Source organism: Pelobates fuscus, chromosome 6 (assembly GCF_036172605.1).
Source record: "Pelobates fuscus isolate aPelFus1 chromosome 6, aPelFus1.pri, whole genome shotgun sequence".
In the NCBI taxonomy this organism is placed as follows: Eukaryota; Metazoa; Chordata; class Amphibia; order Anura; family Pelobatidae; genus Pelobates; species Pelobates fuscus.
In genome coordinates this window covers 56,709,589-56,724,094 of record NC_086322.1, presented here as the reverse complement: position 1 = coordinate 56,724,094, position 14,506 = coordinate 56,709,589, and the positions used below count along the sequence as shown (strand labels likewise).

The 14,506-nt window shown below is 41.0% G+C and overlaps 1 protein-coding gene across 2 annotated transcripts in view; it reads left to right on the top strand.

Annotated features, from left to right (window-relative positions):
- SORCS2 (sortilin related VPS10 domain containing receptor 2) overlaps nucleotides 1-14,506 on the top strand; it is an 863,802-nt gene that overhangs the window by 825,895 nt on the left and 23,401 nt on the right. For both annotated transcript variants that reach the window (XM_063457743.1, XM_063457741.1), the window contains exons 22-24: nucleotides 508-620; nucleotides 8,599-8,724; nucleotides 13,524-13,623. In XM_063457743.1, coding sequence (XP_063313813.1) covers nucleotides 508-620; nucleotides 8,599-8,724; nucleotides 13,524-13,623 — 339 coding nt within the window. The remainder of the gene's footprint in view (nucleotides 1-507; nucleotides 621-8,598; nucleotides 8,725-13,523; nucleotides 13,624-14,506) is intronic.

Sequence of the window (14,506 nt, the reverse complement as noted above, 5' to 3'; positions counted from 1 at the left end):
TGGCATCCTTCAATGGAAAATTTTAATAAAAAGTCTAAAGCCTTTGCAAGCCCTCCCCTTCTAACCCCGCCCAGACTTTCTGTGGCTGTCCTATCACAGACTTCCCAATGCAGCTCAATGAGAAGTCTTTGCAATGCAGATGCTCTTGGCAATTGTCTGAATCCTGAGTTTGGCTCAAATGAGCTAAGCAAACCAGGAAGTCACAGGACCGGATGTCTGATTGACAGCCGGGAGGGTGTAACAAGGTTAATTTATAAAAGTGTAAATTTCTATTAAAATCTGCACTTTTTGTAAAACAAAAAAGAGGACATACTCTTCACATATAAACCATGTCAGCAAGCTGAAGTGCTTTAGCTGTTTAAAGTGTTCCTTTAAGATTTGAGTGCGGGATGGTTGGATTGATTTATCAGTAAAATAGTTCAATGTTGATCTGTTTTAGAGTTGTGTGCACAGTTCTTTATATGAGGTTTCATTACTTTCATAAATACTTTTCCCAATTTATTACAGATGAATTCCAAGTCCTTCCTCTAACATTCAGCAAACACCTAGATACTTATAACCCTAACATTCCTGAGTGGAGAGAAGACATTGGTCAGATTGTAACTCGATTACTAGCAAAGGTATGAAGATACATTCATGTTTACTATGTACATTATCTTCTAATTTTGTAGAAACACATTATTTATACTACAAAACTGGACAATTGGATACTATACGCAGGATAAGGTCCACCATTTGTACAAGAAATAGATGTGTGAGGTTAAGACCACTTCATCTCAATCAAGTGGTCTGAGTGAAGTGGACCTGTGGTTTTAGCACCGCAATGTAAAACATAGTAATTTTACATAAACGGCCATGTTTCCATTGCAGAACCAGAAACCAAACTGGGATTGTGGATATTAAAAATTAGTAAAATATATATTTATAAATATTAACATTTTAAAAAGGCAGAAACCCAAACAGAACAACTAAATAGTAAAATTGAATTAAAAATATTATTATGGGTGTGCCCAAAAAATGTCTTGTAAACAATAGTGAGAATAATAATAAGCTATAATGACATTTATTTAAATAAAATAAACGTAACATACTTAAAAACTAGAGAAATCTAAATGTATCCTTCCTGGTGAAATATTTTTATAAATAAATAAATACAATTAGGGAGGGGATTGGCCTACCTGTCCATAAAGAAAGTCGCACACTGAGTGAGCTCCGCACCTCAAGCCGATTAAACCAGCTTTTGAACCCTCATTTTTACCGAGATGGTTCGTACCAAGAAGCCTACTGGGTCGGAGACCACTCAGACAGGATCCCTGAGGCGCTGCACGGGGACACTTGACAATATCGTTGTCAGGGTACCTGAAGTCTCTGCCTCCGAGAGAGGTAGAGACTTAAACGTTTATCCGTCCGGACGCCAGGTTTCTCCTGTTCCTCGCGGTCGACCCGGTCACATAAACGCCGGCCGCGAGGGAGTCACTTCCTTATGTAGCATGGCGCCCGGAGACCGACGTCATGACGCCAATCCGGAACGACCTGTCACTCAATCCATTGGAGACTAATCAGGACTCGTCGGAGGCGTGTCTATCCTCTCTAGCCAGGGTATTTAAACATACTTCGCCCTGTTGCTCATTGCCCTGTCGTGGTTCTAGCCTGTCTAGTCACACAGTGCTCTGGTGTTTTTCAGTTATCCTTTTGGTTCCGACCCGGCTCGTTTGTCTTACTCTGTTTACCTCTGTTATCCTTGACCCGGCTTGTTCCTCGCTTACCTGTCCTCTCGTTCCCTCGACCTCGGCTTGTCTCTGACCATTCTCTATACTCTCCGTACGTTAGTCCGGCCATTCTAAGGTCCGGTATACGTACCCTGTACCTGTTTGTACTTTGCGTGTTGGATCCCTGTCCCGATCCTGACATTACGACAGGGCCAATGGATCCTGCAGGTACAAACAGTCAGGTTGGTTCCTCTGATTCCAGGTTTGACGCCATGGAACACAGAATGGACCAAATGGCCTTAGCACTACAGGCGTTATTATCTCGTGCTAATAACCCACCAGAGGAGACGCGTCCTACTCCAATTTCCTCTGTAAGTTCAGGCCTAGAGGTAGCCACTGTAGGTGCCTCTTCCCGTATTACCCCACCAGTACGCTATGGTGGTTCACCTGAGAAGTGTCGTGGTTTTTTAAACCAGATCAGTATTCACTTTGAATTGCAACCTCGCTCCTATCCTACCGATAGGGCAAAGGTTGGATTTATTATCACCTTACTCATTGAGAAAGCTCTGAGATGGGCCAACCCATTATGGGAGAACGATAACCCGTTGGTATATAATTATAATGCCTTTGTAGCTGCCTTTAGAAGAACTTTTGACCCGCCTGGTAGAAAGGTCAATGCAGCCAGATTACTGTTGCGCCTGAGACAGGAGAACCGAACACTAGTGGATTATGCACTAGAGTTCAGGTCTCTGGCGGCAGAAGTCAAGTGGAATGAGCAGGCTTATATGGATGTATTCTTGAACGGGTTATCAGATGTTATCCTTGACAAGGTTGCTACTAGGGAACTCCCTGAGAATTTAGAGGATTTAATTTCGTTCATTTCTCGTATTGATGAGCGTTTAAGAGAGAGACAGAACACTCGATAGAGGAACCTGAGACCTGCCTTTAAATTAGCACTCGCATTTCTAAGTCCTGATTCCAATACCCCACTGTTTCCTGAACCTATGCAGATAGGCAATACTCGCCTCTCAGAAGAGGAGAGACAGTACAGGAGAAGGGAGAGATTATGTATGTATTGTGGAGTCAGAGGTCACTTGCGCCTGAATTGTCCTATTCGCTCGGGAAACGCCCGCACCTAAGTTCCTCTAGAGGACAGGCCTTGGGTGTTTCTATTTTGTCCTCTACGCATAATTATAAAGATCACAGGCTTCTGCTACCAGTTTCTTTAACGTGGGAGAAGGGAGTACTAAAGACTATGGCCTTGATAGATTCCGGAGCTGCTGAGAATTTTATCGACCAAACCTTTGCTACTAAAAACACTATCCCATCCCAGTTAAGAGATACACCCTTGGTCGTTGAGGCCATAGATGGTAGACCGCTACTCGAGCCTGTTATCTCTCGTGAGACTATACCCATTAACCTAACGGTTGGTATCTTACACGAGGAGAACTTATCACTTATGCTCATTTCGTCTCCTTCTGTTCCCATAGTCCTGGGGTACCCATGGTTAAAGAGACATAACCCTAATATCGATTGGGAGAGAGGGGAGATACTCTCATGGGGTCAGGGTTGTCAGGAGAGGTGTTTACGCAGGGTATCTCCTTTGGCTGTAATTAACACACCAGACAGTTCTAACCAGTCTAAGGGGATACAGATACCTCCTCTGTACCTGGACTTAAAAGCAGTGTTCGACAAGAAGAACGCTGATACACTACCTCCACACAGGACATTTGATTGTAAAATTAATCTATTACCTGGTACCATGCCTCCCAGGGGCAATGTATACCCTCTATCCACTAAAGAGAATTCTGTTTTAGAGGAGTATATTCAGGAGAATTTAGACAAGGGGTTCATTAGGAGATCTTCCTCTCCTGCCGGGGCTGGATTTTTTTTTGTTAAAAAGAAGGATGGTTCACTCAGACCTTGTATCGATTACCGAGGCCTGAATAAAATAACCATCAGAAATGCCTATCCTATCCCCTTGATTACCGAGCTCTTTGATCGGCTAAAGGGCTCTAAAATTTTCACCAAGTTGGACCTCAGAGGGGCATACAACTTGGTGAGAATCCAGCAAGGTCACGAGTGGAAGACAGCGTTTAATACCCGCTATGGTCATTATGAGTAAACGGTCATGCCTTTTGGTCTTTGTAATGCACCTGCAGTTTTTCAAGATTTGATTAAGGAAGTTCTTAGGGAGTTTCAACATGATTGTGTTATTGTCTACCTGGATGACATACTCATACACTCTAGAGAGATTGAAACCCACCATAGACAAGTCAGAAAGGTATTACACAAACTTCTGCAACACGGTTTATACTGTAAGTTGGAAAAATGCAGTTTTGACCAGACCCAGATAGACTTTCTTGGATATGTGATTTCTGGGGAAGGCTTTAAAATGGATCCTGACAAACTCCAGTCTATTTTAGATTGGCCATTGCCTAAGGGACTCACGGCTATTCAGAGGTTTATTGGGATTTCCAATTATTATAGGCGCTTCATTAAGGGTTATTCTTCTATTATTGCGCCCATTACCAATATGACCAAACAGGGCGCGGATACTAAGACGTGGTCTACTGAGGCTCTCGCTGCTTTCAAGAATCTCAAAGAACTTTTTGCTTCTGCTCCGATATTAGTCCATCCTGATACGACTTTGCCGTTTCTACACAAGGTCGATGCCTCTGAGACAGGAGTAGGTGCAGTTTTGTCACAAAGATTAGGGGTGGACAAACCATTGCACCCCTGTGGTTTTTTTTCCAAGAAACTTTCTGGGCCTGAGAGCAGATATGACATCGGAGACAGGGAACTGTTAGCGGTCATTAAAGCCCTAAAGGAGTGGAGACATTTATTGGAGGGGACCTTACACCCTATTACTATTTTGACGGACCACAAGAACTTGTCCTATATTGGGGAGGCTAAGCGTTTGTCCTCTAGGCAAGCTCGTTGGTCCTTATTCCTGACTCACTTCAATTATGTGCTGACTTACAGACCTGGTTCTAAGAACTCTAAAGCCGATGCTTTATCTCGCCAATATGAACCTTCTACTGTACCTGAACCGGTTCTTTCTTCTATAGTTCCGAAATGCAATATTGTTGCTAATACGAATCTCAGGATTCATTCCCCGTTACTGGCCGAGATCATTAAGCTGCAACATCTAGCACCTAAACAGACACCTGCGGGTCGACATTTCGTTCCTCCTGCTCTTCAACTGGAACTGTTGCAGTGTTTCCATGACAGCAAAGTGGCGGGACATCCTGGTATTCGCAAGACGTATGCTTTGATCACTAAAGACTTCTGGTGGCCTGCTTTACGTAGGGATACTAAAGATTTCATCGCTGCATGTGAGGTTTGTACTAAAACCAAACAACCCCATACGCTCCCATGTGGATTCCTGCACCCCTTAGAGGTTCCAGAGAAACCATGGTCCTGTTTGGCCATGGACTTTATTGTCGATCTACCTATCTCTAAAAAACAGACTGTTATCCTCACCGTGGTTGACAGATTCACTAAGATGGCTCACTTCATTCCTCTGCCTAAACTCCCGTCTTCTCCCGAATTGGCAGAGATATTCGCTAGGGAGATTTTTCGCCTACATGGGATACCCTCTCAAATTGTATCTGACAGAGGCTCCCAATTTATTTCCCGTTTTTGGAGGTCCTTCTGTTCGCAACTTGGTATCAAATTGAACTTTTCTTCTGCCTATCATCCTCAGTCTAACGGAGCTGCTGAACGTACCAACCAGAAAATTGAACAATATTTACGATGTTTTGTTTCCGAACACCAGGATGATTGGGTCGGTTTGATTCCTTGGGCGGAGTTTGCACACAATAATCTCGTTTGCGATTCTACTCATTCAAGCCCCTTCTTCATGAATTATGGCTTTCATCCGTCTATTCTTCCGTCGGCTTCCCCTTCCCAGGGGGTGCCGTCGGTTGATGTTCATGTTGCCAATTTGAGGAAGTTGTGGGATCAAACTCGACAAATCCTTATGCACAACTCTATGCTGGTTAAGAAACACGCTGATAAACGTAGAAGGGCGGCTCCGGTCTTTGTTCCAGGTGATAGGGTATGGCTGAGCACAAGGAACATCCGTTTAAAAGTGCCTTCCATGAAGTTCGCTCCCCGTTATATTGGACCTTACAGGGTGCTGACTCGTATCAATCCACTTGCGTATCGTCTAGCTCTGCCTACTACCTTACGCATCCCTAACTCATTTCATGTTTCATTGCTGAAACCACTTATATGCAACAGATTTTCCTCCACAACAGCCCCTCCTCGCTCTGTTCAGGTGGAGGGTCAGGAGGAGTATGAGGTTAACTCTATTATTGATTCTCGAATATCCCGGGGGAAGGTACAATACCTGGTCGATTGGAAGGGATATGGTCCTGAGGAGAGGAGTTGGGTACCTCAAGAGGATGTTCATGCTCCTCGTCTCCGCAGGGCGTATCACGCCCGCTTCCCATCTCGTCCCGGTTCCTTCCGCCCGGTGGGCGTATCTGAGACGGGGGGTACTGTCAGGGTACCTGAAGTCTCTGCCTCCGAGAGAGGTAGAGACTTAAACGTTTATCCGTCCGGACGCCAGGTTTCTCCTGTTCCTCGCGGTCGACCCGGTCACATAAACGCCGGCCGCGAGGGAGTCACTTCCTTATGTAGCATGGCGCCCGGAGACCGACGTCATGACGCCAATCCGGAACGACCTGTCACTCCAATCCATTGGAGACTAATCAGGACTCGTCGGAGGCGTGTCTATCCTCTCTAGCCAGGGTATTTAAACATACTTCGCCCTGTTGCTCATTGCCCTGTCGTGGTTCTAGCCTGTCTAGTCACACAGTGCTCTGGTGTTTTTCAGTTATCCTTTTGGTTCCGACCCGGCTCGTTTGTCTTACTCTGTTTACCTCTGTTATCCTTGACCCGGCTTGTTCCTCGCTTACCTGTCCTCTCGTTCCCTCGACCTCGGCTTGTCTCTGACCATTCTCTATACTCTCCGTACGTTAGTCCGGCCATTCTAAGGTCCGGTATACGTACCCTGTACCTGTTTGTACTTTGCGTGTTGGATCCCTGTCCCGATCCTGACAATCGTGTCCACACCGGCGGGTCGCCGCAGTCCGACGCCATCTAACAAGATGGCGCCAATCTCCCCAAGCACTGAAAGTGGAGGGGACTCCCAGCTGAAGCTGAAAGTATATCTCTTTTAGGACTGAAATTACATGTTTACACCAGTGGCATATATAGAGCCATTGCATTTGTCTATGCAAACATGATATTGCAAAAATAAAGCTATATTCAATCAGTTTCCCAATAAACTAAGTAGTATTTAATTAGACGTTCTCCTGCTGGTATATATAAAACCATCTCACCCTGCATTGCCGGCAAACAGCTGGAGAGCTAGTTCACTGAATAACGATCCAGTTCCACTATCACATATTAGTTTGTCTAACTTTTTTTAATGTATCCAGCATCATGCAAAGGGTGTGTGTGTGTGTTTTTCCTACATTTTGTTCTGAGCACTCAGATTAATTCTCACAGTAGATGTCAGTATACACAGTGGTCTTATGCCGACTGAGATTCATGTGAGGTGAAATTCACAATAGTCAGGTGTGCCACATTTAAACCTTACAGGCAATGATCTAAATAAGGCATTTTGGTCCCTCATTAGTCACTGTAATAACCTTTAAACTCACTTTAAAGCTATCAATTGAATTAGTTTGAGACACGAAAATAAATATTGCAATATTCATCATAAAATCAACATGACACAATGTATACATGTCTCGCTAACTGCAAGAGCCTGATTAGACTATAATTGAATACAAATGTCTGTGTTGTTTCCATGTCTGTGATTGAAAGAAAATGAGGACGTTCTGGTTTAGGGTTTTATTGAATATTAATCACTTTCTTTACCTTACTCTGCCTCTTTGAGGTTTTACAATTTGGTTGCGACTATCCCAAAAATGGCATGATTTATATTCACATCTCTCAGCCTTGGCAGACGTCATTATTAATTGGCTGGAAAAAAAGTTTATTTAGGAACGTGATGTGAAACAAAATTACCCTTCAACAAGATCTCATTTACAGATCTTTTATATTATTGTCAGGAGGAATATATCAGTACGTCCAAATGAAAGCTCCCAGTGAAGCTCTGTTTGTTCCTGCAGGGTAACCTGATCTCTTTGTGGTGTCCACTTGGCTTACAGTGAGCCGTTGGCAACTCTTTGATACACAGTAAAACCTCTTTTACTTGTTTAAGAATTAATTCGTAGCAATTTGTTCTTGGCTACAGTGTAGCAGTGTCTACTTTATTGTTATACATGTTTTGTTTTTCAAACGCTCAGTTTGAATGTTCCACTTTAGTTTTTTGGAATTGCTGCAGATTGCTTGAAGCTTATGTAACAAACCTACTTTTCCCTCCATTTTCTGTACTCTCTTCTCTCTGTGGTGTCACTCCCTTCATTTTCTTTCTATCACCATTATCTCTCATCAAGCATCACCCATCTTAGTTCCCTCTCTTCTCTCAATCATTCCCGTTCCTCTTTTGACTCTCTCTTCATCGCTCACATCTCGAATCCATCTCGCGTCTCTCCCCTCTGCTCTTTTTCCTGTGTTTCACTTCTAACAGTCTTTCAGCTTGAAGTGAGGCTTCAAATGGAATTTTTGAAGTGAGGCTTCAAATTTAAGGCCAGAGTAACCAAATTGAAAGCACAGCTGGCTTAGAGAATGTTTCCAGTTCAACTTTTTTTTTTTTTACCTTGAATTTGAAATTCACTTTGAATTCATTTTAGTAAATAATCCTGTAAATCCTCTTGATTCAAATGCATGCTTCTTTAAGTAATATTGTTTTTTTTTTGTTTTTGTAATTTAGAATTCCCATTTCCTTTTAATTCTGTTTTTACAGGAAACAAATATCCCTGAGCAAAATCTAGTGACTGTGGTAAAGCCGGGCCTCCCTACAACGGCGGAACTGTACATTCTGCCACCCACACAGCAGCCAAAGAGGAAGAGGAGTGTACCAAGTGACAAGGTGAGTAGAGGCATGCCTTGCTGTGTCACAGAATACGATTTAAGTAGGTAAATAAGGCGTTTACGTAGAGCACAAGTTAGAAGTCATTTACACTGAGCTGAGGGATTTACACAGATCACAGATTCACATAGAAGTGGTCTTGAAAGAGGTCTTCTCAGTAATTATGTGTTCTATGTAAACAGCCAAGTGTGATTTCCCTCTAAATAAATTTAATGTAAAAAAAAAAAGTTGATTGATGGAAGATTCCCCCAAAATATTTTTTTTAAGCTTTTTCTTGTTGCTACCTCCTTGACGCACACATACAGGCACATATACATACAGACGCATACAGAGAGACACATACATACATACAGACACATACACAGAGACAAACATATACACAGACAGACACACACACACACACACACACATACATACAAACATACATGCAGACACACACATACATACAGACACACATACATACATACAGACACAGACAGACACACATACAGAGAAACATTCATACAGAGAAACATTCATACAGACACATTCATACAGGCACACATATACAAAACAAATACATACAAACACACACATATACAGACACATATACAAAATGTTTTAGTCACCCTCCTGTTTCCTACCTTTTAGACTTCCTACCATTTAGACTTCCCTGGGGTCCAGTGGTGGCTCAGCGTGATGGCAGTCAGAGTTCCCACTCTGACTCCCTCCTCACCTTCCCCCCGCGCGGCTCCCGGTGGTTGCTGAGAGGAAGTGACGGGGCAGTCATTTCCTCCCAGCTCTGATGTCATCACAGGGGGCCCGGTCATGCCGTTAAAGCGCACCATGGGCCCCTTAACCCCTTAAGGACACATGACATGTGTGACATGTCATGATTCCCTTTTATTCCAGAAGTTTGGTCCTTAAGGGGTTAAAGTGCAACACGTGGAAGGCGGGCACCGGGGTTGCAGGGTTCCGCAGGGTGGCCAGGTCCCCTGGAGTTGCGACCCATGCGACCAAGGTAGTTCCGCCACTGTGCGTGGCACTCATTTTTTCCACAAATAAAAGAAAAACAATGCAGTTACCATGTACCCCAAGGTAAAATGCACATTTGTATCCTGAGTGAGCTGCCCTTTTAGACAGGTGTGTGTAGGTAGCTGCCTAGTCTGGCAAATATAGCTATGCCCCAATACAAATCTGGTACACTCCAAGAAGTAGGGAAGTGTCATGAAATTCCACCAGAATACACTGCTGGTGCCAGGCCTCATTGTGTTTTTAAACACCCAATTGTTGCTGATAATTGAGGGGCATTACTTCTCTCAATGTTGCCCACTTACTCATATTGTTAACCCCTCATCTGTCAGTAATTGGAGGAGGGATATGGGCAGCAACCCAGAGCTCATATAAGGTCCATATCGAATAAATTCAATTTTAATGCAACTATGTTTTTGCCTGATTTGGACATTAGCGATTAGTGATTTCGTTTGAATGAATGAACAAATTGGTACATTTTGGACATAAGAGCCATCTGACTTATTTGTATTATTATTATTATTATTATTGGCATTTATATAGTGCTAACTTATTCCGCAATGCTTTACAGTATTATAAAAGGGTGCAATTTAACAACAAATCAGACGATTTTTAAAATGATACAAGAACAATTGGTTGATGAGGACTCTGCTCAAACGAGCTTACAGTCCAGAGGATTTAAAAGCTTTTATCGTGCATTCCATCAAAATTATATCTAGGGCTTTTAAAATAATGAAAAATTATTGGTTGATTTTCTCATTTTATTATTGTTTTACATTGGGGAAAAGATAATGTTTTACTTAAAAGACGATGATTAGTTTTCAACACCACTAGCAAAGGACGGTATACTTTATAATTACTTATATAGCAGATAACACAGATAAAAATTTCTGAGCCCAAAGAGACACTTAATATCTTAGTTCAAAGCTTTTGTTGATACAAATTAATTAAATTTAATTTGTCAATAAAAGACTAGATAAACTTGTGTTTTCCTGATTGGATCATAATTATAATTTGATTGCATGATTACAATGACTCTGTTATGCTGTTTATATTAGTTTAACTGATACTTTTCATATTATTAGAGACATAAATAGATGGTTTCCATTATAATTGTGTTCTGGTCAATTTAATTTGAGATGAAGAATAATTTACATATTTCCATGAGTTTAGATACTGTATTTAGACTTCCATGATAATTTGCGTGATATCGGTAGCATGTAAATAATCATATGACTAATATGGATGGAAATGACAAAATATGGGTTTGATATGGAAACACCCGAGAGGAAGATTTATAAATGTGATGCTGTTTAAAAAAGTACAGAATTGCTAAGGGGTTGTATAAATTATAGCATTATTTCCCCCACACCAAGTCTTATACCATACATCTCAGCATTGACAAAGAGGGGCACTTTAATTTTAGGGGTGCGACTCGGACAATGTTAATATTGGCGGCAAATTTCAATTTAGTTTTAGTCATAGCCCTTTGACTTAAAAGCCATTTTAGTTTTAGACAGATTTTAGTTATCTGAATAGTTTTAGTTTTCGTCTAGTTTTCGTCCACTAAATCTCCAGTAGATTATAGTCGACTACATCTACTGAGATTTAAGTCGACACGACTAAAATCGAATGCGTTTAGTTAAAGCCTCTATCTGTCTCTTTTGCTCCTTCCACAGCCCCTCTGTCTCTTTTTTGTCCTCCCAGCCCTTCTAGGTGTCTCTCTCCCAAGCCCTGATCTTTCTCTTTTGTCCGCTCCATAGCCCCTCTGTGCAGTGTTAATTTTGGCAGCAAATTGCAACTTAGTTTTAGTCATAGTCTTTTGATTTCTAAACACATTTATTGGAGGTTAAAGACACATTACTGGGAGTTTTATTGCTGTGGAAAACTTTTAAACACTTGGACACACCAAGAATATGGAGCTCCTATAAAGGAGGGAGATTATTAAAAAGAAGAGGGACAGAGGGATTTGGTCACTTGGGAGTTATGTTATACAGTGGGTACACTAAATATGGCACAACAAAATATAATCCTGTAATAGGCCATTCGTTTATGTACGTGGCTACAGATTGAGTCACCGTAGGCATTTCCATGGTGGCCCAATGTATACTTTATAGCTTTGGATGTGTTAAAATCTTAGCGTTCACAAATTAAAACTTTTATTGATGAGCACTGTATGTTTTATATGTTTTTCTTGTTAAATGTGTCATCTATTTACAAACACTAGAGCTGAGAATGTACCACACTCTCCCTACCCCACCCCTTTAATTCTTTCGTTATCCCTTTTGATAACTTGACATGTTTCATAAAAAAATGTAATTGAAAAAAAAATGTGCATAAGTTGTGACCTAAACAGCTACACTATAAAAGTCCCCCAAGAGCTACTTATCTGCCTCAGCTATTTTGGCATAAAGTTTGTAACAGCTTTGTCGATTCTTCACAATTCAACTTTTATTGAATAAACCCCAGAAACTAGATTCATGGAGATTTGTGCCAGTCTGTTCTTATGTCAGCATCGGTAGTTATTTTACATATATGTTTGAAGATCACTGAATAGGTTATAGACAAATAGCGCACGCACGCGCACACATAGACACACACATATAGGCACACATACAGACAGACAGACAGACACATACATACATACAGACACATACACAGAGACACACATATACAGACATACACACACACATACAAACACACACATATGCATACACATACAGACACACACAGACAGACACACACACATTCATACACACACATACATACAAACATACATACACACACATACATACAAACATACATACAGACACACACATACATACACACACAAACACACACTCATACATACAGACACACATACACACACACATTTTTCTCCTGGTGGCAATGCCTTTACACTGATTTTTTTTGTGTGTAAATGCAGTTAGAAAGAGCATGTAGGGATAAGTATTCCTGAGGACATCGGATCAATGACATTGAGTCCTTCTGTATGATTAGATGTTATAGCGTCTGGAAGAAGGCGGAAAGCTAAGGCCTGGTATGCAGGATTTGCTTTTAGAGTAAACAGGATTAAACACAAGGTGACTTGGATTACAAATTAATGTAAAAAGAAGAGATTGGCTATAAAGTGATACGGATTAGGTACAAAATGCACTAAATAACAGAAAAGGTTCAGGGAAAGGGCACAAATAGAACACGGGACGAGGTTGGAAACAGCAAATAAAAAGTCACAAAGAGGAAGCACTTGGTTTTGTTTTAATTTTAAATATGAAGTAGATAAATTGTCAAAATGATAAATATATATGTTTTGTCATTTTAGAGATAAAATGTAAAATGTAGGAAATATCTGTCTATTTTTATAAAGATTAGAGCAAAGGCTGCTTATTCCAATACCCCATGTTTTGTAACACAGCACAACATAGCTCATGTTGACCGTTTTGTCTTCCATCAATGGGTTTATTACTTTTCTTCCAACCGATCTTTAACCCCTTAAGGACCAAACTTCTTCATGTGTCCTTAAGGGGTTAATTATTCAGCTATTGACTTCCCACTATTATAAGAGTACAGATCCTATAGGTCTCAGCCAGCCTTAGTCCCTCCGTGTCTGGATGTCAAATTGGCCACTAGTGATCCACAGCATGCTATGGTTTATTATATGAAGAGTATGTCATATATTTATTATGTTATATAGTTTAGTTTTTATTATTTCTGGGGAGTGATAAAATGCAGTGTTTTAGTAAAATCTAAGTCATCCATAACTAATGAATATCTCTTTTGTATTTCAGAGATTAGCAGTAATAAAACAAGCACTGAACGCACACAACATCAGTTTTTTCCTGAGAGGTGGATTTTGGGTTTTAGTAACGCTACGTGACTCGGAATCAGGTAATTTACTGCCTGTCTTTGCTAACGAAAGTATTTAGAGCACTATTGATGCTATATTGTATATCTTAAGATATAAACACACACAACACACACAACCACAATAACCATTGCCTGTAAGCTGTAGGTGCAATACAAATTATGCTTACATAAAAGATATATGTAAGATATATGTGCAATTTATAATTTAATATGTAAAGCTATCTCCAAGTTGCATATTTGATATGGCAAAAAAACAAACTACAATTTGGAAAAGAAAATATCTAGGCCCTCGATTTAATAAACGTTCCAAATGAACAATAAATGTTCCAAATGACTTACCTACAGAATTTACCATTAAAGACTACTGGAATTTGTAGTTAAATCCTTTGGAAAGTTTTTTTCTATTGGAATTAAATTATTTGGAATGCTTATTAAATCAAGGCTTTGGCTCATAGATCATCAGCAAATTGTCACTTTAAGGCAGGGTTTCTGCTCCAGCGTTGTTGCAGGAGTGGATCTAGAACCTAATCTCTGGAGGGGCACTGGTAGATTAGATAAAGGTACACTCCAGGCATAATAACCATTACAGCATTTTAGAGGCTTAGGGATGGAGGGTTAGGGGCTGTAGTGGGGGTTAGAGGTACAGAAAAAAACAAGCAGTCTGCTGACATCATCAGAAGTGGTGGCCTGATCCAATCACAATGCTTCCCCATAGGATTGGTTGAGACTGACAAGGAGGCAGATCAGGGGCAGAGCCAGCATGATTCAAACACAGCCCTGGCCAATCAGCATCTCCTCATAGATATGAATTGAATCAATGAATCTCTATGAGGAAAGTTCAGTGTCTGCATGCAGAGGGAGGAGACACTGAATGTATGGATGCGTTTTAGGCAGCCATGACCCA